This window comes from Panthera onca, chromosome C1 (genome assembly GCF_046562875.1).
Source record: "Panthera onca isolate mPanOnc1 chromosome C1, mPanOnc1 haplotype 2, whole genome shotgun sequence".
Classification (NCBI taxonomy): domain Eukaryota; kingdom Metazoa; phylum Chordata; class Mammalia; order Carnivora; family Felidae; genus Panthera; species Panthera onca.
This window is the reverse complement of record NC_138346.1, coordinates 207112333-207137769: the sequence shown is the minus strand read 5'-3', so window position 1 is coordinate 207137769 and position 25437 is coordinate 207112333. Positions and strand designations below refer to the sequence as shown.

General features: G+C 53.1%; 1 protein-coding gene across 9 annotated transcripts in view; it reads right to left on the bottom strand.

The window, feature by feature from the left end:
- The window catches only part of TMCO4 (transmembrane and coiled-coil domains 4), a 104158-nt gene that overhangs the window by 49793 nt on the left and 28928 nt on the right, over window positions 1-25437 (bottom strand). For all 9 annotated transcript variants that reach the window (XR_009606941.3, XM_060621385.3, XM_060621384.3 and 6 more), the window contains 7 exons: window positions 17531-17663; window positions 10844-10941; window positions 10446-10589; window positions 9535-9654; window positions 5085-5249; window positions 3801-3937; window positions 619-703 (listed from right to left, as the gene is read on the bottom strand). Coding sequence is in view for 8 of the 9 variants with exons in the window: in XM_060621385.3 (XP_060477368.2) it covers window positions 619-703; window positions 3801-3937; window positions 5085-5249; window positions 9535-9654; window positions 10446-10589; window positions 10844-10941; window positions 17531-17663 (882 nt within the window). In the remaining variant the exon portion in view is untranslated. The remainder of the gene's footprint in view (window positions 1-618; window positions 704-3800; window positions 3938-5084; window positions 5250-9534; window positions 9655-10445; window positions 10590-10843; window positions 10942-17530; window positions 17664-25437) is intronic.

The window sequence follows — 25437 nt, the reverse complement described above, 5'->3', positions numbered from 1 at the left end:
AACGTAATTAAGTTCAGGATCCTGAGATGAGATCATGCTGGCTTTGGGGGGGGGGGGGGGCTAAATCCAATGAGACTGTCCTGAGAAGAGAAGAGAAGAGAAGAGAAGAGAAGAGAAGAGAAGAGAAGAGAAGAGAAGAGAAGAGAAGAGAAGAGATGAGAAGATAGGAAGGAGAAGATTTAAGGATTCAGGCAGAGAAGGGAGGGACGCATCTACAAGCCAGGGAGGGCCAAGGGCCGCCAGCCACACCAGAGGCCGGAAGCGACAAAGAAGGATCATCCCCTAGAACCTCCGAGGGAACGTGGCCCTGCCGATGCCTCGATTTCAGACTTCTCGTCCAGCTCCCTTCGCTCCCACGCAAGAACGCACATGAGAACACCAGGGCAATGCCATTATCATAGGACCATCTCGCATCCACTCGAATTTGCGTACAGAGAAAAACCAAACCATTTTCCAAACGACTTCACCGTTTTGTCTATTGTCAAACTATTTTTAACTTTTAACGACTATCACCAAGAACTGGAAACACATTCACAAGGCTCGTGACCCCTGGCCCAGAACCTCCCGCCTGGGGGATGAGCTTGGGAAGGGTCTTCATCCGTGACAAGCCAGACTCACCTTTCTCCTGAGCCATCTCTTGCAGACAGAAGTAGATGACTCTGGCTCCCAGGCTGAAGCCAATCAAGGTGACAGGTCGCCGGCCCTGTGGGGAGACAGGACACAGGTGTCTGGGGGATGCACAGCCAGTTCCGGCAAAGCATCAGCCCTGACAAGGACGGCCCCCTGCACACCCCTTGGTGCCCGCCTCACGCTGAATGAATCATGCATGTGCTATTCCTGTCCTGGAGCTCTGATGTCTTAATTAATTAACTAATCTTATTTGAGAGAGCGTGGGGGAGAGGGGCCGAGGGAGAGAAGGAATCTCAGTGCGGAGCCTGATGCAGGGCTTGATCCCCTGACCCTGAGATCATGACCTGAGCCGAAATCAAGAGCCGGACGCTCAACCGAATGAACCACCCAGGCACCCCCAGAGCTCTGATGTCTTAATCAGGACGGGCAGGGCCCTCATTCATGCAGGAGTGCACCTGCTGTGGAACTGCAGGCAGCCTCTGGCTGGGTTAATTCCCTTTCATCTCCAACCATCATCCGGCCACTGTCTCTTCTCCCCCAGGGGACAGGACTCAACTATCAGGTGGCAAATGACTGCAGGATAGCGGGGCCCTTCTGGAGCCAGGAAGAGGAGGAGGAAGGTACCCCCAGGGGTGATGACAGGTAAAGAGGCAGAGACAGGTGAGGGATAATTGTTCTGTTTCTAGATAGAAAGGGGGGACATGAAATCAGGCAGTAAGTTCGACATGGGGACAAGGGGAATCTTCTGACTAAAGAACTCGCGGAAAAGGCAACTCGTAAGAAGAAGAAAGTTCCCTGAGGTGTCTGGGTGCAAGTTCTCCATGGAAGGAGGAGGAAGGAGCAGAGGAGCTCCAAAAGGTCCAGTCGGGTCCTGCCAGTCTATTCCTTTTCCTTGTTTTTGTGCCAAAATGTGTATCCCCCCTCTCCCCACCCCCGCCCCCTTTACGACAACAGGAAACCCTTGATCAAATAGTATCCCCGTCCTGCAGGAACTTTGTGGCAACGGCTGCTGGCCATCCCCCGACACCCACTCTCCCTGGGTCCCTGGGAACAAACTCCTGAGTTTTGCTGGCACACAGCTCCTCGACCAGAGACGAAGTTTCTCCGACTCCCCTGCAGCGAGGGATGGCCAAGGGAGGAGAGGGGAAGCAACTGTGTGTCTACGCCTTTCCCTTCACTTGCCTGCCTCCAACTGTCTGCAATGTCCATCTCGAACTGAAGGAGAGACTGAACGCTGAGGATGTGTGGCCATGACGTTGAAAGCCACCCACGTGAGGCAGAGTGACAGCCCCCGGGAGACGGTCCCATCCTAACCCGTGGGCCCTGTGAATGCCACCTTATATGACAAAGGGGGAGGCAGGAGGGTCCGAGTCAGACAGGTGACCTGCTGGCAGAAGCAAGGGACAGAGAGAAAGATCTGAAGATGCCACACTGCTGGCTCTGAAGACGGAGGAAGGGGGCTCCCAGCCAAAGACAGCAGGTGGCCTCTGGCAGCCGGGGGAGGCAGGGAAGTGGATGCTCCCTGGAGCCTCCATAAGGAACGCGGGCCCGCGTTTTAGATTTTCATTTATTTTTCCTTAATGTTTATTTATTTTTAATAGAGTGCGAGAGAGCAGGGGAGGGGCACAGAGAGAGGGGGACAGAGGATCCGAAGCAGGCTCCAGGCTGACAGCAGTGAGCCCCATGTGGGGCTTGAATCCACGAACCGTGAGATCATGACCTGAGCTGAAGTCAGGTGCTCAACTGACTGAGCCACCCAGGCACCCCTATTATTTATTTACTTAGAGAGAGAGAGAGAGAGAGAGAGCGCGCACGGACAGGGGAGGGGCAGAGAGAGAGGGAGAGAGAGAATCCCAAGCAGGTTCTGAGCTGTCAGCACAGAGCCCAACGTGGGGCTTGAACTCACGAACCGTGAGACCATGACCTGAGCCAAAATCAAGAGTTGGATGCTTAACCGACTGAGCCACCCAGGTTCCCCACCCCCCTGCCATTTTTAGATTTCTGACCTCAGAGCTGTAAGATAATAAATTTGTGTTGTTTTAAGCCAGTATGTCTGGGGTAGTTTGTTACAGCACCACGAGCAAACGAATACACATCGCATTGCCCTGGATGCTGATACCCGGGCTATTCCACGGGAGGGGATAAATGTCTACCTTGTTTAAGCCGAGGCCACTCTGGTCTCTGCCTTACTTCCAAACCTGTCACGGGACCTCCCTATTTCTTCTGGCACAGACACAGAAATCAGATGGGGGTTTGGGGTCTCAAGCAATTTACCCGCTGTGGCAGAAACTGCTAGCTGTCCCTCAATATCCATCCTCCCCTTCCCATAGCTGAATTCCAGCTGGGTTCACTGACACCCAGAATAAAGACGGCGTCCCCCAGCTTCTGCGGCAGTAGGCGTGGTCCTACGGTGAGGGTCTGGCCAATGAGACGTCAGTGGAAAGGCTACAAGGCCTTTCTTTTTCCTGCTTACCTGGCGGGCGGATGCTGGCATCTGGTACCACGAGGTCAAGACCCCCTACAGCAGAGCAACAAGCCAGACGGCCCTGGGCTGCCTTGCCATGGCACAGTGTTCTAGCGCAAGACTGCCTTCCTAGGCTTCTCCTCGAGCAATAAACTCCCACCTCGCTTAAGCCACCGTTATTTGGGGTTTTCTCTCGCCGCTAAAACTAACCCTAACCGCACAGTCATCTCTGGAACTTTTCCCCAAACTTCTGTTTCCATTTACTCAAGTTTATTCTGAAGTTACGGGGGGGGGGGGGGGGGGGGGGCATCAGTTTCATTTCCCTGGTAGGTACTGGATTCAAATTTTAAAAGTGTTCTGATTGTTTATCTTCCTGATCATTTTACACGGTATTTGGACCACGGGACATCTGCTCAGATGGTGGCTCTAGACTTCCAGGAGGGAACACCTGCCCTTGTCCCTTCCCTCAACGTCCCTGTTATTCAGTCTTCACCTCACTACCTGCGAGAAACGCACAACCTACAATTCTCACTGGTCCTTCCTGGGATATTCTTGTGACTTGGACTGTAGGGGCAGTGAAGGCCATCCACCCCCAAAAAGCCACTAGACTACCTCCATGTGGGCTTGTCTTTAGGGCTGACATCTGTGCACAAGTCAGTTTCCACACTTCCCTACTTCCCTGCACCTCCCCCAACAGCCCAGGTACCTGCTGCCGGGAGAGCAGGATGTGGGCCAGGTGCTTGCCAACCTCTGCGGATCGATGGAGACACACGCCCCAGGGGTTGTCGATGACGTTGGCGACAGTGAGGAGTGAGGCTGGCCAGGTCAGGGCAGCCACGATGCCTGGGGAGGTGGGAGATCAGTGATGAAAGCAGTGGGCGGAGGTCCTTCTCGGGAAGTGGCGGGCTGGCCAATGGATGCCCGAGTGAATGTGTGCAGAGTCTTGAACTTGGAACCGGTTAAGTTTTCCAAGTGCTGTCAAACTGCTATTAGAGCAATGAAGAAAGCTGACGCTCGTGCATTTCTGACTCATGGACTAAATTCCTTCTGTTCAAGCATCGGTCATCAGTGAGATGCCAAAGATGGCCTCAGTTTGTCACCCGACCCTGTATCCTCCCGCTTTGTGTTATAATTCTGCAGGGCCCGGGCCCCTGCCCCTGCCCTGCCCTCCACTCTAGCCTTGGCCATGTGAGTTGCTTAGGCCAATGAGCTATTAGTCGACGTGAAGCTTGAAACGGTTTTGTGCGTTGGGTCCAGGCTCTCACGCACTTCTTTTAATTTTTTTTTTTTTTTCAACGTTTATTTTATTTTTTGGGACAGAGAGAGACAGAGCATGAACGGGGGAGGGACAGAGAGAGAGGGAGACACAGAATCGGAAACAGGCTCCAGGCTCTGAGCCGTCAGCCCAGAGCCCGACGCGGGGCTCGAACTCACGGACCGTGAGATCGTGACCTGGCTGAAGTTGGACGCTTAACCGACTGCGCCACCCAGGCGCCCCCTCTCACGCACTTCTAGCACTGGTGTGGGCTAGCCTGCTGATCCCAGGAGGAGGTGAGAGACAAATGGAGCAGGGCCGAGTTGTCCTAGTTGCCCCAGACCAGGCTAGCCCAGATCGGCGGACATTTGGCTGACCCACGGACGCATGAGCAGGCCCACCTGAGATCAGCCAAATGAAGCCTTACGACTTCTCAGCTATTATGAGAAATGATTGCTGTTTTAAGCTACTGAGTTTTGGGGTTGCTTGTCATGCAGCAATAGCTAACTGATATGCCGTGTGACAACGTGATTGGCTGTTTACCGGTCGCCTCCCCACAGAGACCATAAACTTGATAGACAGGAATGCAGTCTTAACCTCTCTGTGTTCCTAAGACCCAGCACCAGGGTCACCCGGCTCACCAGGGGCCTCAGGCATGCAAAGATATGCTACTGGTGTGAGTTGGGAGCTGTGGGCCTGCTGCTGGCGGTGGTGGCCGGGTCGGGGGGTGCTTACCAGACAACACTGTGTACTTCAGGGCCTCCTGGGCTACCATGTTGGCGAGACCACTGAGGATGGTCTCCAGGGCATTGCCGAGCTCCATCAGGTACTTGGCCTCCCAAGCCAGGCAGTACTGCTCGCGGCTGCGGGCCAAGGCCGCCCACGGGGCGCTGAAGGTACCTAGGGGAGAACGCAGGTAGGTGGGGGGGGGGGTGTCTCTCCTGTCTGTGACAGAGGGTGGCCCACCCCACCTTCCCAGACAGGTGGTGACAGGGGACCGCTTGCCCTTGTGGGGAGACAGAGCCCCTCCCCCCCGCTGCTGAGCGTCAGCTGTTAGCAGAGCAGACAGAGCGCAGCGCCACCTTGTGAGTCAGCAGGCTGGGGTTCAAGTCCCAATTGTGCATTCAGTAGTAGCCGGGTGACCCGGGCATACCACTTTCCTACCCTGAGCCTTACTGCGCTTATCTGTGCAGTAGGAGATGAGTATTTATCTCCTTCTATAAAGTGGGTAGGAATGAAGTCTTCGAACTTCCGTGCACGTGAAGTGCTACTCTGTCTCTCCGTGCAGAAATTCTGGCATCAGCTGCCGGGGACATACAACAGGAACATGCACTGCACACCGGGACGGGCAGCTGGCTCTGTGAACCAGTGGCAGGTCATTCAACAAGCTCGGGCTGGGAAACAGTCTGGAAGCTTGGGGCAGATGTATCTGAGCCCGGCTCTGCCACGATCTTGCTGGGTCAGCCAATGCTTCTGGGCCTCGTTTTTCTCACTTAGGGACGAGTTAATGGGGAGATGTGGACAGCACCACCACAGTGACCAACGTCAAGCAGGAAGTATGTCGACTGTCTGCCTCCCTCCTTTTCCTTGCTCTGTGCCCTCCTTCTGCCCCTAGGATAGTGTCACCTCTCTGCATGACACTGTAGCCCTCTGCCCTCTGTGATGTGGCCCCTGCCTCCTTCCCAGCCCCTCCCTCATCAATGCCTCACTTACGCCCTGCCCTTCAGAAACACATTTCACCTCACGGCCTCTGAAATAGGGTGCCACAATTAGCCTGATTTAAATTTTTTTTTTACGTTTATTCATATTTTGAGAGACAGAGCGTGAGTGGGGGAGGGGCAGAGAGAGAGGGAGGCACAGAATCCAAAGAAGGCTCCAGGCTCTGAACTGACAGCACAGAGCCCGACGTGGGGCTCGAACTCACAGACCGTGAGATCATGACCTGAGCTGAAGTCAGATGCTTAAGTGACTGAGCCAGCCAGGCGCCCCCAAATTAGCCTGATTTTATAACTGAGGAAACTGAGGCATCCAGCCCTCTGGCTGGGCACAGACAGGGACATGCACACATCATGCTGTCACTCTATTCTGGGAGAAGGGAAAGGGGCCCAGGAGGATGCCTGACCAGTCCCCCCGCCCCATGCTTTCCTGCCTGTGGCCCCAGTGACCTTTCCAAAACAGAACTCTCCTCCCACCCCCGCCGAAACCACCATTTCCTCCCTTCACTCCTACTTGCCCTTGAGCTTGTAGTTCAATCACCTCTTCCACAGGGAGGCTGCGTGGCCCCTCTGGCGGAGCAAATGCCTTTCCGCCGTAAGTTCTCATACAGCCTGCAGTCACACGCTTACTTTTGCGACCGTCTGTGTGACGCACGTCTCCCATAGCCTGTTTGCCAAGGACCAGATTCTCAAAGCCCAGTGACGTGGCACAGGGTAAAACTCATGAAAATGCGATGATGAATGAATGTGCACCATCAGCTTCCCGGAGGCTTCGGGTTCTGGACGTCCGCTACCTGCCCGACTCAGAGGTGTCATCCCTACCTAAGGGCGCCATGCGGACACGAGGACCACCCTGGAGCTGCTCCCTGCTCTGCGGGGACCCTGCCATGGCTCTGCAGCAGCTCAGGGTGGAGAGCAGGGGCGGGGGAGGGGGGGCGGTGGGCAGAGTGAGGGGGAGGAAGGTAGGCCGTGCCGGGTCACCGGCCTGGGCTTGCACCCGGCTCAGTAGCTTCCTGGTCGCTTAGCTCGCAGCTAGCCAGGCCGCCCTTGTGGGCCTCGGCTTCCACATCTGTAAGAATGGATGATACCTTCTGACTTCCGAGTGTCGTGGGGCTCACGTGAGATGTTGCATGAATAGCATTCGATACATGTAAAGCACTGTATCGCCCTGTGGCCCAGAACACGGGGTGTGGGGCCAGACAGAAAGAAGAGTGGTGAGTTCTGCCCCAGTCCCTGGCTACCCAAGTGGACCCTGAGCAGCCCTTACGAGCCTCAGTTTCCTCATCTATAAAATGGGGGTGACACTGATGCCCACCTCCCTGGCTTGGAGTGAGAGACCAAGAGAGCGAGGCAGGCAACACGCTTGGGTTAGTGCCTGGGTTAGTTCCTGTTCCCTACAAAGCAGTGGTCATTATTGCATATAATCCTATCCAACGAAAGGGTGGGTCAGGAGACACGGGTTTGAATCCTGCATTAGCCATGCCCCTGAGCTCACGTGACTGCCCTGGGTTTTGCCCTCCTGCCAGATCAGGACAGGAAAGGCTCCCACCTCAGGGGGTGGATGTGAGGCTCACGGGAGGTAACGCATACAAGTTCCCATTGAGAGGGTAAAACGTCTGACTCAGGGTAGGCACGGGCGAAGTGCTCAGCTGACACTAGAGGCCCGCTGTGTGCGGATGGGGCCTGGTGATCACATACCAATGAGACTGGCACCTGGGAAGGCCGCCACACAGAGATGGGGCATTTTCTCACTCGCTTTCTTCTGTGTCACGTAGAAGGACTGTGGCTTCCAGCCTCAGAGCCCAGAGATTTGGAAACTCAGGAGGCTGTCAGCATGGGTCTGGCTGGAATGTTCCAGATTCCCTGGCCCACCCTGCTCCCTCTCTCTCAGTGATGAACTGTTTACGGAGCCTCCCACTGGGCACTTGCAACAGAGAGCCAGGCAGTGGGTGGACCATGGTGTTAGTCCTCGATGCCACCCTGGTTGACCTCTCCCCCAAAACACAGATTCAGATTAGAGCAGCAGAGGGAACTAATGTTTGCGGAAAGTCAATGAGAAACCAGGTGCCTTCCATGTGCTCTGTTTAATTTAAACTTTGTAAGTGTCTTGAAAGGCAGAGATAATTTGTTCTACTTCACAAATGAAGCAGCTGAGGCCCAGAGAGGTTAAGTAACTTGCTTGAAGTCACGCAGTCAAGATGTACTGATCTCACACCTACTTAAAAGTCCTTTCTCCTTGAAGCCATATGCTTCAATCCTTTGCTCTTTCCCACTTGCTCTGAGGATAAATACAAACTCCTTGCCATACCTCACATGCTCCAGCACGATCTGACCCTGCCCACACTCCTGTCTTCTAGCTCCCTGTTCCAGCCATCCTGTGGTCCTTTGTACCTGCTGCCCCTTTACTTAGTGTATACTTCCTGCTCCTTCTTACCCAGTTAACTCCCAGTCCTTAGCCCAAAGTCACTTTCTCCAGGATCCTTTCCCTCATTCCCCAGAAACACTCCTGATTTCCTCTATTGTGCCATCCATAGAACTTCCCTGTAATTACTGCTCAGTGGTCTTTCTTCCACCCGGGACCGTAAGTTCCACGAGAGCAGAGGCCGTGACTGTGCCGCTCACCACTGAATTCCTAGGGCCTGGCTCAGTGTCTGGCAGGTGGTATGAAGATACCCTATAAATATTGCTCAATGGAGGAATTAATAGGTGAATGGGTGGGTGAATGGATGGATGGGTAGATGGATGGTTGGGTGGATGGGTGGATAGATGGATGGATGGATGAATGGGTGGTTGGCTGGATGAATTGATAGACAGTTGGATGGGTAGATAATAGATAAATGCATGGATAGATGCATAGATGGGTGGATACATGGATGAGCGGGTGGAGAGATGAATGAGTGGATAGGTGAGTGGGTGGATGGGTAGGTGGATGGATACATGGATGGAAGGGTGGATGGATGATGGATGGACGGCTAGGTAAATGGGTGGGTGGATGAATGGACAGATAACTGGATGAATGATGGATGGATGGGTGTGTGGATGCATCAGTGGATGAGTAGATGGGTGGACAGAAGGGTAGAGATGGTTGAGTAGGTGGATTGTTGGGTAGGTGGATGGAAGGCTGATGGATGGGTGGGTGTGTGGATGATGGATGGATGTGGGTAGGTAGATGGACGGTTGACAGATGGATAGATGGATGGGTGGGTAGGCGGGTGGAAAAATGGATGTGTGGATAGATTGGTGGATAGATCAATGGGTGGATGGACACGGGATGAAGTCATCTCACCTCCTCGAGCCTCGGTTTCCTCCTCTGCAAAATGAGGCTCCCCTCCCCACCCTCTAGAGACATCCACAGGCAAGAGCCTAGGCTGGGGTCTGGCCCACAGCAGCAGTCATAGTTATTCAACACCCACCTCTCCCCGCTCCACTCCCCCACCCTCATCCTTTTTTGCTTTGGCCCCGGTCCTCACGGTATTTGCCAGACGCCAGCCACCCTGTGATGGCGATGGTGATATGCAGCTGCCTGCCTTCTGTCAGAGGCAGAAATGTGAACTCTTCAATGGCCCCGACACGCTTCTTCATCTTGTATCCTAAAGACGTAGATACAAAAATGAGAATGGGATTAGTGAGAGTGGCTCTCTGTGCTCTCAAACTCACAGTGAGTGCCAACTATTTGCCTTGCCCCTGGAAACATGTCTCATTTTTTAAATCGTTAAAGGTAGGTGCCATTATTGTCTCCGATTACAGCCAAGGGTCAGAGGCTTCCAAAGGCTGGCCAGCTCTAGTGGCAGAGCTGGGGCTGGAACTTGTTGGTCCATTGTGACTCTGTTGGTTCTATGTGTTTTCTCCTGCCCATGCGTGTCATGGGTGTAATATACGCCTCTCAAAAAAGCGGATCAAACTGACGATGATTCTCAACACGGGGAGGGATGGACCCCACCTGAGGAGTGGAACAGGAATCTCTGTGTGTGACTGGGGGGCTACTGGCACATATGATCTGGAAAACCCACCCAGGAGACACTGGTAATTCCAGGGTATCCTCATGGCCTCTGAACATGAAGAAGCCCATGTGTTTCCGAGGTGGCCTGCCTGGAGATTTCCTGGATGGAGACCAGCAGGTCCAATCAGACCCTCCTCAGAAAATCTGTACAGGGGCAGGTGCTCACATCCAGCTCTTTTCTGACCCACGCCAGGCTCCTGGGGCAGGTCTGTGGGAAGCCTGCTATGGGTTCTGGCGGGGCTGGGACCCAGCGTGAGAAAAGCCGTATCCTCCTCCGTCCCCGGGGGAGCCATCTTGGGTGAGAATCTGGGCATGTTTTGGAACAGCCGGGCCCCCCTGGCTGAAAATCCCCCCTAGGCCACCACCCCTGTGGAGCCTTACCTGTCAGGCCGGCTCCAGCCGCACCAAACAGCGAGGTCAGGACAGCGATGCCGGCCACTGAGCCCAGAGCCGCTGCCCCGGCACTGCCGATGATAGTCGCAGCGCCGGCGGCAACAAGAGGGGCAGCCAGACCCCCGGTGACGCCTGCAAGAACAATCCATGGTTGGTGAAGATGGGAAGATGCGGCCCACTGGGCTCTTCCCCCATCAGCTGCCCAGTGCCTTCCGTGGATGCTTCTAACGCTAATGAATGCGCTTTCTGCTGACAGAGCACCTAGTGCGAGCTGGGGCCACCTCCCAGCTGCCCTCCTTACGCTCTCCTCTCTAGCTTCGAGCCTGGCACCGTCCCTGGCTCCGCACTGGCCCACATGCCCCCGGCTCAGCCTGGGCTGGCCTTACCGATCACCGTCCCGCCTCCGACAGTTGCCAGGCCTATCAGGAGATAGCGTTTCCATTTCCTCCGGTTTTCCTTCTTCTTCCGGGATGCCTCAGCCGTTCTGGGGGAAAAGAGGTTGGTCGTTAGGGCTGGCTGTGCCCGGGAGCCCGTGAGGCCACCCCGCCCCACTCAGCCCCCAAGACTGGGATCGATGCTGCCATGCAGAGCAAGGTACCAAAGTCACCCTGGGCCCATCGACGGTTTTAAAAAGCTGAAAAGTTTCTACAAGCCAGCTGGGAAATCCCAGCGAGCAGGACGTGCTACTTACCCGACGGATCCATCCTAACAGGGTTGCGATTTGAATAACAAAAAGACAAAAAAATAATAGTAATAGCAAGAGCAGCACAAAAAAAATATCTTTGAACAGACGGACCCAGAATGGGTAGCAAATATAATCACAGACTCCGTCACCGCCATCTTCCCATCCCTCCCTGCCCCCCACCATCTGGTCCCAGCTCCCTCGGGAAAGGTCTGCCAGTTGGAGACCTTGGCCTTGGGGCAATAGCCAGAACCAGTCAGACTTGACACTTAAAAGCTATCAAGTGGAGCAGAAAGGAGGCACGTGGGGTGAACGGGGTCAGGCGAACGGGAGAATGGCCGCTGTGAGTGTCCCTGAGCCTGGCTCTGGCGTCTGGCGAGCAGCCCTCGCTGCTGTGGGGCAAGAAGGAGGAGGACGAGGGACCAAGGGCAGGTCGGTGAGGTCTTCGCGAGCTCGAACTCTGAGCTGACGTTGGAGTTTGGACAGCAACTCAACGTATGGTGTGATAGCAGACGATAATGATAAAGAGGGAAAATGGTTAATATTTACTGAGGAATTCCTTCTCGCCGGCCACTGTGCTTTGTATTTCACGTGGGTTATCTTATCCTGGAAGCAGGATCATTATTGTCCGAGCTGGGTGCTCAGGATCTGCTATGCCTTCTGGTTCCCTGCCAGCTCACCTCTATAAATTCTTGTCCTACGTCCCTCCTAGGTGTTCAGGACAGCCCTTTGCAGCTACTTCACTACAGGGAGGCAGAAACATGGAAGATAAAAGTCTCCATGCACGGGGCGCCTGGGTGGCTCCGTGGGTCGAGCGTCCAGCTTCAGCTCAGGACGTGATCTCACGGTTCATGAGTTCGAGCCCCATAGAGTTCGGGCTCTGTGCTGTGAGTGCGGAGGCTGCTTCAGATCCTCTGTCCCCCTCTCTCTCCGCCCCTCCCCCACTTGCATTCTCTCTCTCTCTCTCTCTCTCTCTCTGTCAAAAATAATAAACATTAAAAAAAACATCTCCATGCACACCACAGGTGCTGGTTTCCCAGGGCTGAAATTCATGCCAGCAGACGTGGGATGAGGCGTGAACGCTGTGCACCTAGCCAAGTGGAAGGCAAGGTGGCGACACAGAGTGTGGGTTCTGACATCAGAATTCGACCCTGTGAACTTGACTCTGACCTCTGCGGTGTGGTACTGGAGCACCAGGTTCGATTCTCCCTGCCTGCACTGGCCCTCCCCGCAGAAAGAGGACATCCTTGCCCTGTGGAACTGAGGGGCCCCGTGACCCACTTCAGCCACTGAAACGTAGGCAGGAGGGAGCTGTATCACTTGTGGCACAATCTTTAAGAGTCAGTCAGATGAGTGTCCTGCTCTGCCCTGAATCAGCAACGTTCCAGATGGAAGTCACTCTGTCACCCCAGGCCCAAGACAGCGTGGACTAAAGCCACCGGGGTGTGCAGTGGACAAGTACTGGGAAACAGGACCCACAGCTTTGCTGCTGTCAGCCATCGAGATGTGGAGGTCATTTGTTACTGCAGCAAAACCCAGTCCATCCCGATGGGAGAGCCACTTACTAACTGTTTGACTAAGCACCAGTCTGACCTGCCTCGCCCAAGTGGGGATAATAATAGCACTTAATCCCTGGGGGCGTCATGAGGGTAAAGTGAGATCATCCACATCCAGTGGCTGGCATATTGTAATGGGTCGGTATGTTTGCTGCTATTATCGTTCTTTTTATTACCACGACTTATTCCTACACACAAGGCTGGAGATACACTTTGGCCCTTAATTGCTAGCACCATTCCAGGCAAACAGGAAGACTGGGAATGAGCTGCTGTCGGCAGGGTTCAAGGTCTGAGGTAAAACGCAAGCTGCTGAGGACGTGCCATAAGATCGCGCACTGGGACAAGCGGCTGGGTCCGTGAATCAGCGGCATCTCGTTTAACCAACTCCGGCTGGGAAACAGTCCGGAAGTTCGGGGCAGAGGTATCTGAACCCGGCTCTGCCATGATCTCTCTGGGTCAGCCAATGCTTCCGAGCCTCGATTTTCTCCCTTAGGGCCTGGCGATGGGGGGATATGGACAGCACCACTGTAGCGATATATGCAGTATAACCCCGACTGTCTGCCTCCCTCCCTCCCCACCTCTGTGTCCTCCCTCTGCCTTGAGTGAGGGCAGCGTCACCTTTCCGACATGACACCTGGCCCCTGCCTCCTTTCCAGCTTCACTGCTCATTACTTTCTCACACTCTGCCCTCCAAAAACACACTGCCTACGCCTCAGTCCCTGTGCTCCTGGGACCTCCACGGTTTCACCTTCTCACCTTCCTTTGACTGGCTAAACATTAGTCACCATTCAAGATGACATCACTCCTCCTCCAGGAAGCCTGCCTGAGCCCTGACTCTGGGGCCCCTAACCCTCTGTCCTCAACATGGAATTCTAGACCATTGTTTTTCAAAGGGTGGGGCTTTGTCTCAACTGCATCACAAGCCCCCAGGGTAGCTGTTAAAAGCACCCACGGGGGGGGGGGGGGAGTGGGGGGTGGGTGCGCCTGGGTCGCTCAGTCGCTTTAAGCATGGCACTTCGGCTCAGGGCACGATCGCACGGTTCATGAGTTCGTGAGCTCGAACCCCACATCGGGCTGTCTGCAATCAGCACTGCCCCCTCCTCTCTGCCCCTCTCCTGCTTGCACATATTCTCTCTCTCTTAAAAATAAATAAACGTTAAAAGGAGAAAAGGCACCACTTCCTGGGCCAGAAGCTCTGGGCAGGACGGTAGGAAAGCTGGACCTGGAACAAGCCGTCCAGGGACCCTCTGTATCTTGAGTTGGAGGATTGCACAGATAGGACCTTTCTTGCTCACCACCCTCAGCAGCTTGTCCAGGGCTTGGGACCTGGAAGGTGCTCAGAAAACGTTTCTTGAGCAGGACCTAATCACTCCAACAAGGACTGGACGTAAACGTATCGCTGCAGTATCTATCCCCCCAATCACTGCCCACATCTACAAAGCCAGCGCGGCATTTTGGCTAAATATTCAGCCAGAGAATAGGCCGATCACCATCAATAATAAAACTTCTGAGATATTAGGACAAATCTGGAATGTTATAAAATCTCATAAATTTCTGCTCCTACATTGTTCCTGCAGCGACATCTGCACATCCATGATACTAGATAATCTTCCCTTTTAGCTGAGTTTATGGAAGGGGAAACTCAGAGCCTAAAGGGAATAAAATAACTAAAAAGCAAATGTGGTTCTTGAAGCTGTTTTATTTCAATGTATGAGTGCTGGTACAATCAGATCAATTTTACAAAGATTAGATGGGTGATACACTCTAATCTCTAGTATTCAGCTTTGTATTATTGTTGGAATGTTCATAAAAATTTGCTGAATCAAAGAGAATACAGTATTTTCCCCAGAGTTATTCAGCTAATTCCCTCTCTAATGTTTACCTGAACTAATCTCCTTATTTAAGTCCCCAAACGTTAATAACTGTTTTGTACGTAAAATGAATAGCCTTCCCAATCATCGTTAATTATCACAGCATTTTACCCCTGCAATTAATTCCATTGTGTGAATTTCAACATCTAAAGCACCACAATGTTGGCTCGGAGTTACGTCTACAATGCTTCCTACATTAGGAAGTGGGAATTCAGATCACAACACTAAATCCAAATGGAACCCTGTCCCCATCACTGACTGCCTACGGGTTAGATACCAGGCCAATCTCTGCCATCCCACCTATGGTCCTGGCCACATTCATGCCTTAGGATGCTAGAAATGACCTTGAGTTGGCTTCCACGTGAGTCTTCCCAGGCCAGAGGCTGAAGCCATAGATAGTGAAGGGCGAGACACCCACACCGCCCGTCTCACGGATCCACAAATAAATGTCGCTCACGGCTATCTCCTCTCCCATGACAGGGTGGTTCTTACCCTTATCACCATCACCACCACCTTCTTGTTGTTTTCTTTTTTAATCACCTTCTCCAGTTCACAGACGGTGAGTTTATTTCTGGGAGGTCTGGAGACACTTTCCTAGTAAACACTCAGAAAGCCCCGTTAAGAATTATCTTTACTGCTTTTTTTCAGAAGGAAGGAAGGAACTGGGGCTTGTCAACCATGAGGTGAGGGATGTACTAAGGGCCGTTCAGAGGGATATGGTAGTTGAGTCTGAGGGCGCCACTGGCCAGTGGTGCAACCTCGGGTGAGGCAGTCAGCCCTCTGACCTTCTGTTTCTTCTTCTGTGAAACCCTCAGGGGCTTGTGTGCCCATCTTGTCCCACATCTACTAAGGGCTCAGTGAAAGTTAGACGTTGACCATGTCATTCTGATGTGATCAGTATCAGCCTCCAGCAGCACAGCAGCCAATATTTACTGGCACCTACTATGTGCTAGGGCATTCTTCCAAGTTTTTGATATGTAGCCGTTTAATCCTTGCAACAGCCCTATGACGGGGATACTGCCATTACCCCCATGTAGGAGGTGAAGGAAATGAGGCACAGAGAAGGGAGGTCACCAAGCCTGTGGGGGAAGCCTGGATGGCCTCAGGGCTCAGACGGGGACCTGAGAATAGCAATGTGGTACCTTACACCAGAACTAGAGTAGCAAAGGATCGCCTCAGGGTGTCGAGTGATAAGCTCACCTTGCAGAAATGCAAACCTTGGAGCTAAAAGAAACCTGCACAAAATTTGATCTTGTACTTGTGCAGGTGAAAAAAAACTGGTGCTGTTGACCAGAGAGGGAAAGCCACATGCCCAGGGCCACACAGACACTTAACAGAATCACGCTGAGACTAGGCTGAGCCTAGGTCTCCTGGCCCAACAGTTGTTAGCTTCCTCTGGGTCTCAGACCCTTCCGGAGCCCACAGGTAGAACCTGAGAGGTCTCTACGGTCCCTAAATTGGAATTAAGAAAATTACACACGTGGAGTATTTTTTGAGGAAAGGGAATATCAGCAATGATGACTGTACTACAGCAAATGATGATGTTTATCAACTAGTTTACTCCATGCGAAGCCTGCTCAGAGCACTCGTATGAACTCATTTGAGCCCTACGAGAGACCTAGAAGGAGGGTGCTATTATTATCCCCATTTTGCAGAAAAGCAAACTGAAGCCCAGAGAAGTTAAATAATTTCCCCAATGTCACATGCCGAGAAGTGGCCATATTAGAACTTGTTTCACAGGGTCCCTGATCTGGCATTACTAGTATTATCAGAACAAGTCCTCTGGACGATACGTTTTTTCAGATGATAAGATTTCCAAACAAATAGCTAACAAAACCAAATAGCTCTCCCTTCATCTCAAGGCGTGTGTGTGCATGTGTGTGTATGTGTGTGCGTGCGTGGGCGATACATCCAAAGAATCGGGGCGGTGCTTGTGATTATGGGAATTGGCCTGGCTCCGGGTGTTTCTTTACTGACCCAGCTCTGGGAGTCAAAACAAGCCGGTTTTCAGGTGATTTCAACAGATCCAGTTTCCCCCTTTCTCAAGGAACCAACCCCTTCCTGGCAGGAGGGCAGCTCCAGCCCTGAACCTGGCTTCAAAGCTAACTTCCCAGTGGGGTTGAACTGGCTCGACCCGGCTGCTCAAAGATAGCCACGGCGGCCCAGACCAAAAGGACGCTGGAAGACGTGCCTGGTTCAAGGAGCCTGCAATTAGGCTGTGACTGGGATTGGCTTTATTGCTCTGGGATCAGATCCTGCGTGAGGTGTTCCGCAAGGAGCTGAGCTCTGGCCAAGTTACCAGGATACTTTCCCTCTGCACACTCCTGACCACACAGAGATAGCAAAGTCGCTCTGCAGCTGGTAGGTATAGGCGGCCGTGGGGGAAGGGAAGGCCTCATATCTACTGAGCACTTGCTCTGTGCCAGCCCCAGGCCAAGCCCTCTACGGGATCCCATTCGTTTTTCACAGTGACCCTGGGAAGACTCTATCCTTACACCCATTCTACAGATAAGAATAGTGTGGTTTAGAGACGCGGCGGGGGGGGGGGGGGGGAGGGGGAGGGGGCGGGAAGCACCTGCCCAAGTTCAAAAAGCAGCTGGGTGTCAGAGGTAGGACTTTAATCTAGGCCACTCCGGCCCATGGACAAGACGTCATGAGAGCCTGAGGCGGAGAAGCGGGGTGTTGGGGCCATCAGTGTTAAAGTTATAGACTCACAGGCCTCAGGAATAATCCATTCAACCCCCATTTCCTACAATTGAGGACTGGGGCCCCCGAGAGGGGAAGTGACTTGGTAAGGCCACACAGCAAGTCAGGGCTGCACTGGGACTCTCGGTCCAGTGCTCCTTCCACTTCAACGGACCATCTCTTAATGGGGTGGTGGGGACAGAAGGGGAACCTCTGTTATCCGAAAAGTGCAATTCCTGATTCCTGGCAAGTGGAGCTAGGGTCACAGGGCTCCCTTACTCAGATTCCTCCTCTTTGATTTCCTTCAGGCTCTCAAGGAACGTCTCTTCAAGGAGATCCAGCTCCCCCACGGGCACTTGGAAGAGGGAGGTCATGTGGCAAATGAGGACTCGGGCCCGTGCATCATAACACCCTTGAAAGAGAGACACAAGGGCAGAGAATCAGTTTGGCCTTTAAGCACAGAGACATTAACAGCGGTGTAACGGATAAAACCCACACCCTGGAAACGTCCTACGTGCCCAACCCCAGGGAAGCGGTCCGTTAAACCACAGGACAGACTCCCAGACGGAATAGCGCGCAACAATGAAAACCACTGATCGGGAGTAAGGTGGTCTTTTTCACCAGTCGAATGAGCAAAGATGAGTTTTTTCCAACCCCAGAGCTGTGAAGAAGGTGGTGAAAACAGGTAGGTGCTCGAGGACATCGCTGCTGGGAGTGTGTGTTGATTTTAACCGCCGAGGGCAGCAATTTGACAATATGGATCAAAACCTGAGCACAGTGCACACCCCCAAAATCGTAGAGACAGAAAGGAGAATGGCTGCCGGGGGCTAGGAGAGGGGACAAGGGGAGTCAGTGCTGATGGGGACAGACTTTCAGTTTTGCAGGATGAAAAGAGCTCTGGAGATGGATGGACGGTGGTGGGACCACAACATGGCGAATTGGGGAATGCTACTGAACCATACACTTAAAAGTGGGTAAAATACTAAAGTATATGTTACGTGTATTTTGCCACAATTAACAAAAAGTAGGTGGGAGGAGGTGTGCATCCCCATTGGCCCAGGAATTCCATTTCTGAAACTCTAAATCTTTTTTTTAAGTGTTTATTTTTTTTTATTTTTTTTTTTTTTCTCAACGTTTTTTATTTATTTTTGGGACAGAGAGAGACAGAGCATGAACGGGGGAGGGGCAGAGAGAGAGGGAGACACAGAATCGGAAACAGGCTCCAGGCTCCGAGCCATCAGCCCAGAGCCTGACGCGGGGCTCGAACTCACGGACCGCGAGATCGTGACCTGGCTGAAGTCGGACGCTTAACCGACTGCGCCACCCAGGCGCCCCTAAGTGTTTATTTTTGAGAGAGAGACAGAGAGAGAGAGAGAGAGAGAGAGAGAGAGAGAGACAGAGCACGAGTGGGGGAAGGGGCAGAGAGAGAGGGAGATACAGAATCTGAAGCAGACTCCAGGCTCCGAGCTGTCAGCACAGAGCCCGACGCGGGGCTTGAACCACGAACATGATCATGACCTGGGCCAAAGTCAGATGCTCAACCGGCTGAGCCACCCAGGTGCCCCTCTGAAACTCTAAATCTTAAGAAAACAATCCCAGATGTAGAAAACAGTAAGTGAAGGCCCTACTTTACAAGGTGAGAGTGATAACAATCTGGAGACTTCTAACATCAGGGGGTTAGACAGGTAAACCACAGCACGTCCACCCTGTGGAGAATAAGCCATTAAAAAAAAAAAAAAAAGATTCCTAAGAAGTTTGTAAATCTGAAAAAAATGCTTATGTAATGAAAGAAATTTTCAAATGGAGAGATTTCTTGATAATATGGCATCAGGGCCCAACTGAGGGGAAAAAAAAAAACAACAAAAACACTGCATAGGAAAAAGGGAGAGAAATATACCAAATAGGATTTTTTTTCCATCTTTCCAAAATTATCCATAATGAGCTTGGGTTAATTTTCTAATTGGAAAAATTAAGCGATCAAAGGTGGTCTGTCCAAGCTCTATTTATTATAGCCCGGAAGCTTGTAAGATGCATTAGTATCTGGTTAGGGCAGAGTGGGGGACCTGAGGGTGCCCCATGTCAGAGAGTGACACGGCTCAGCCACCCAAACGAGACCGGGAATACACCCATCCTCCTCCTTCACCCTCACAGCCCAAGGGCCCGGGACCCTTAGTTTATCCAAAAGCAGCTCTAATGCGTCCTTTCCCTGCTTCTCCCCCGCCCCCACCCCATTCCATTGGGAGGGCGGCCTTTCTGACCAGGACAGTCTGGTGGTCCCCGTTCTCTGTAGAGAACCTGGCCACATGGTGAGCTTAGCGGGGCAGCGAGGCCCCTCGGGGTGAGGCATGTCAGCACCTCAAGCCCCCAAACTGCCACCATAGTCTCCTGTCATCCGCTGACACTGGGGCTCCCCTCTGCCTCACCCAACTGGCTCCAAACTCTGGTGGGGACAAGAGGGGTGTTACTCAGACCCCTGAGTGCCACTCCCCCCCACCAAGAGATTCTGGTTCCATAGTGGTGGGACGGGCCCCCGGGGCCTGTCCCTGCAGGTGCACAGCCAGATTTGAGGACCACTGGCCTGGGGGCCGGGAGTCGGAGGCACAGAGCTGCTGTTACTCCTGACTCTGCTCTCGGGCCTCCCTCCCTCAGTCTCCCACTTGCCCTCCTTGATTCTTCCCCAACCCAGAAACAACTCCATGACTGGAGATGGGATTCCAGTCAGGGGTCTCACTCTGCTTTCTTTTCTCTTTGGTGATAATGAAGAAATTGGTCATGACAGAACCAAATCCAAACCCTAACTTGACCTATGAGACCCCCTGGTCAAAGTCCCTGACCTTGCCTTCTAGAATGTTCTTGCTTCAGGGCCTGTGCACTTGCTGTTTCCACTACCTAAAAAGGCTCATTCCTCAGATCTTCATGTGGGGCGTCTCCCTATTCAGGTTTCTGTTTATTTTTTAATGTTTATTTTTGAAAGAGAGAGAGAGTGAGCGAGCACGAGTTGGAGAAAGGTAGAGAGAGAGGGAGACACAGAATCTGAAGCAGGTTCCAGGCTCTGAGCTGTCGGCACAGAGCGCGGGGCTCGAACCCCACAAACCGTGAGATCATGACCTGAGCGGAAGTCGGATGCTTAACCGACTGAGCCACCCGGGCGGCCCTCAGGTCTCTGTTTAAATCCTCCTGCCCAGAGAGGCCTCCCTGACCATCCCTCCAGCACTCTCCACTCCTTTTCCCTGCATTTCGTTCCGCACAGAGCTTCCTACTGTCTCATATATTCATTTACTTGTTTGTCTCTCCTCCCGAAATATAAATGTTATAAGGGTAACCGCTGCTCTATCTTTAGTCCTTAGCATAGTGTTTGCCACAAAGAATAAATGTTCAATGAGTAACTTGACAGATCCGGGTAGGGACCCTCTCTGTGTGTCTGACCCTGGGCAAATAGCACGTCCTCATTCAGGTGGAAAACGGAAGTGGTGAGAGTCACCTCACAAAGTTTTGAGGAGAGGACTCCTGGTCCACGAGCGGCCCCTGATGAATGTCACGGAATTAGACTCCTGCGCTGGGTGTCCGCAGTGTGGGCCATCACATTATACTAACGTAGCGGTGGCTAGCCTTCAACATGACATAGCACCACCCCCCCCCCAAAGTCCTGAAGTTTCAGCTTCTGTGGAATAGACCAGCTCCTTCCGTGCACTAGGGCACTCAGAGCGAGCCACGATCTGGTAGCCTTTGCCCTGCTGTCCTGGACTGCCTCCTTAGACAAGCAACTGTGTACGTGCTGGGGAACAGACACGTCGTGGCTTGGGATCACTAGGTCAGTTAAAGCCTCACACGGGAGCTCCTCACTTTCTCAAAGGATCAAAGACGACTGCACCCAGGTGATAGTCGAGCTGTGGAAATTAAGCCAGCCTTGGCCATGGGGATTAATTGGTGGCAATCATAATTACCTGCTAATTCGTACTCCACTGGTTAAGCCAGCAGTGATTCAGCTTCTGGAATATAGGTTACCAGATGCACAGGAGATTAACCTCCCAAGATATTCTCAGGCACGGGGTTCTGGAACGTCAGCCTCCCGTAAGGGTCACTGGGGGCCAGGCTGCAGGATTTGGGGCTGAGGTTCTTTTAAGGCGGGTGGTGGGCAGTTGGGGAGAGGCAGGAGCCTCCGGCAACCTTGACACTGGGGTTTTCTGGTCTCTGCGGCCAACTTGCCGGGTGGCCCAAGTTCACTGCCCAAGGGCCCGACTATCCTGCTGTGGAGCTCAGGTCAAACGCCTGGGCCTTGTTCCTGGTTTTTCTTGTTGCCCTACCCCGACATCCAGTCCCGCCAGTGCTGTCAGCTGCACCTCCACAATCTATCCTGAGTCTGACCCTGGCACCAGATTCCCACCACCACCGCCTGCCGCTGCCCCTTTGACCGCCTTCCCTCTTCAACTACCAGCCGTCACGCAGGTACTCATCTCACTCTTGCCAGCACTGTACTTGCCACGCAGCAGCCAGAAGGGCAAAGTCATACGGCAGATCGTGCTCTCTTCCCAACTAAAAATTCTCCCAGCGCACTCAGAATAAAATCCACACTTCCTCCCCTGGTCCGCAAGGCTGTACATTAGCTGGCCCCTAGCCACCCTCCCTCTCCCGCATCACTTTCCACTGATTCCTGTGTCATGCACCGGTATCTGGCCCAACAGGAAGGCAAGCTCTTTCCCACCCCAGGGCCTTTGCGCTTGCTTTTCTAACTCGAAAGCTCCTCTCCCGGAGCTCTGCCAGGCTGGTCCCTTCTCATCACTCAGGTTGCAAATATCACCTCCTTAGAGAAGCCATCAGCCTCTAAAGTACAGCAGCCCGCTTCCGGTCATGCTGTCCCCACCCCCGGTTCCCACCACTGTTGGATCTGTGGATAGAGTTATTGTCCGGCTCTCCCCACCAGACAGTCAGGCCCACGAGGGCAGAAACCTTGGCTTTGTTCCTTGTCTCCCAGTGCCCTGGACGATGCTCGGCAATTAGTAAGACGTGTTGGCTCATTAACTAACTGAAGCTCTCCCTTGTCTGCCAGGATTCTCTGACATGCCCACTCTTTTCTGCTTCCTACCTCCAGCCGAGACTTATTCCCTGTTTCCAGGACCATCTGAGTCCTGCTTCCCCAGGAGACAAAGGAGACAGCGGGTTTACTGAGTAAGGCCTCTCTCCTCCTCTGGGTAGGGTCATCTCTTACAGTGATGAGTTACTCTCGAATGTCAAAGTCTTCACAGCGCCTAGCATACTCTCTCGGACCTGTTTATCACTCAGTTCCTTCCTTAAGTGCTGCCTCCTCTGAGAAGTCCTCCCTGACTCTACTGCTTTCTATCCCTTTATCAGGAGGTATTTTCTTATCACCATTTAAAGCTTAATTTTTAGTTTTATTTATTTATCTATTCATTTTTAAGTTTATTTATTTTGAGAGATGCGGGAGCAGAGAGAGAGGGAGAGAGAGAGAGAATCCCAAGCAGGCTCCACACCATCAACGCAGAGCCAGGCATGGGGTTCGAACCCACGAACCGTGAGATCATGACCTGAGCTGAAATCAAGAGTTGGAGGCTTAACCAACTGAGCCACCCAGGTACCCCCTATCTATTTATTTTTTAACGTGCATTTAGTTTGAGAGAAAGAGAGCGCATGCAAGTGCGGGAGGGGTGGAGACAGAGAGAGAATCCCAAGCAGGCTCCACGCTGTCAGCACGGAGCCTGACACGGGGCCCAAACCCACAAACCGTGAGATCATGACATGAGCCGAGATCAAGAGTTGGACGCTCACCGACTAAGCCACCCGGGCGCCCCTAAAACTTTTCAATTTGCCTACTAGTTTATCGTTTTTGTCTCTCCTTCTAGGAAATAAGCTATAAATTCATTGTACATCCCTAGCACCTAGCTCTGTGCCTAAAACCAAGCAGATGTGTAATTATCTTTGTAAGAGTGAAGAATGGAGTATTTGTAGGAATGAACGAACGAGCGAACGAACGGATCTCAGTTGGGAGAGGTCCAAAATAGGGGAGCATAATTATGCTGGAAGAGATTCGTATCCCCTTCTGGCAGAAACACCCTGCGATTAATAATCATATTCATACTGGAAGCTTCACGTATGCACTGCTCACTCGAAACCACACTTGGTGCTGCCCTCCACATGCACTGATTCCCTGAACCCTCACAGCCACCACAGGAGGCAACTGCTATGGTATCTCCATTTAATCAAAGAGGAAACAGAGGCACAGAGAGCTTGGTCGCTTGCCCCGGGTCGCCCAGCTGGTGAGTGGTGAAGCGGGCAGTCTGGCTGCAGAGGCTGTGCCCTTGTCCTGGCCCAGAACACAGGAGCCGCAGCTGAGACAGCAAAACACGGTCTTGACGCACCTCCCAAGCTGACACATGGCTTTTGGCTTCCGCTCCTCCCTCCTGGCCTCCCCTCGAATCTGTGTCAGGCTTTGATCTTCCCCAGCCTGCCTGGCAGTGGGCAGTGGGACCCCACGACCGCCCCGGCTGCTCCTGTCCCAGTCCAGCGTCTGGGCTGGCACTTCTGGAAACCCACCTAAAGGACTAAGGCCAGAGAAGCTGGTCTCCTGAGGTCCCTTCCAGCTCAGAGATCTAAGGGTCAGCCCCAGGGTACCTGTCCCCACCCTCACCGTCCCCCCACCCTCTCTGGGAGGAACCTGCAAAAGTCCAAGGTCAGATGGACTTGGAGCAGCCCCAGGGCAGCCTCTGCACCCCCACCTCTCGGGACCTCAGGAGACGGGAATCTCCAAGTCAGTGAGCATGTGAATGCAGATGTGGTGACCTGCGGTCTTGAGACCCACAATGGGAGGTCACAGGGGAGCTGGTGAAAATTCAGATCTCCAGGCCCCACGTGCAGGTCTGGCATGGGGCTCAGGAATCTGCACCTTTAACAGGCTCCCCAGGCAATCCTCGAGCAGGTGGTCCCCACTATGAGAAATACAGAGGGGGCGTCCTGGTCTGAGAAGGTCTGGGCACCCTGATGCCCAGAGGCAGGGGCGTGATCAAGACGGCCCCTTGTGCGACCTGGGCGGGAAGGAAAATCGTTGTCCACGGCACCCCTACTAAAGTGCCAGGTATCACCACCCCAGGAGCTGGCACGTGTGATTGGCCGCCCTCCCAACGGTCTTAGGAGCTTGGAATGATGATGCTCAGCTTTGTACAAGAGGGAAGCCCAGAAGCAGGGAAACTTTCTAAGCCACTCATCTGAGAGAGTGATGGAGCCTGGATAACAATGCGGGGCTTATCTGATGCCAACGTTTCTGTTCATTCCACTGTGGCTGTCTTTTTTTTTTTTTTTTTTTTTTTTTTTTTTTTTTAATGTTTATTCATTTTTGGAGACAGAGCATTAACAGGGGAGGGGCAGAGAGAGAGGGAGACACAGGATTGGAGGCAGGCTCCAGGCGCTGAGCTGTCAAGCACTGAGCCCGATGCGGGGCTCAAACTCACGAACCACGAGATCATGACCTGAGCCGAGGTTGGATGCCTCACCAACTGAGCCACCCAGGCGCCCCTCTGTGCCTGTCTTTTAAAGGCAAATCTAGGGGCGCCTGGGTGGCTCAGTCGGTTAAGCGTCCGACTTCGGCTCAGGTCATGATCTTGCGGTTCGTGAGTTCGAGCCCCGCGTTGGGCTCTGTGCTGACAGCTCCGCGCCTGGAGCCTGTTTCCGATTCTGTGTCTCCCTCTCTCTCTCTGACCCCCCCCCCCGTTCATGCTCTGTCTCTCTCTGTCTTAAAAATAAATAAACGTTTTAAAAAAAAAAAGGCAAATCTACTATGGAGTGAGTTTGGGGGTTCTAGGGCGATCCCGTGAGGTCAGCGGCAAATCCTATTTTCCGTGTTCCGTGTTCAGGGGTATGTAGCGTGTGCACACAATTCCAGGCATGGCCCTAGGCCATGGTCCACAAGCACATATAAAGGTGACAAATCACCCTGTTCTTTAGATAATCTTGGTGTGGTGGTCGGTGGGGGAGGGAGCGGGGGCGGGGGGGGGGTGGGTAGTGACGGGCTAGTGTGGGGAACCTAGCGATCTCAGCTCTGCCACCAGGGGGCAGGAGCGTGCCAGCCCCACACCGCTGCTGAGCAGCCCCAGTGCCCACCTCAGACACACAACCACGTACTGCGGAACCCCTTGGTGCCCAGCTGGTCGCTCTGGCCGAGGAAGAGCAAGGGGCAT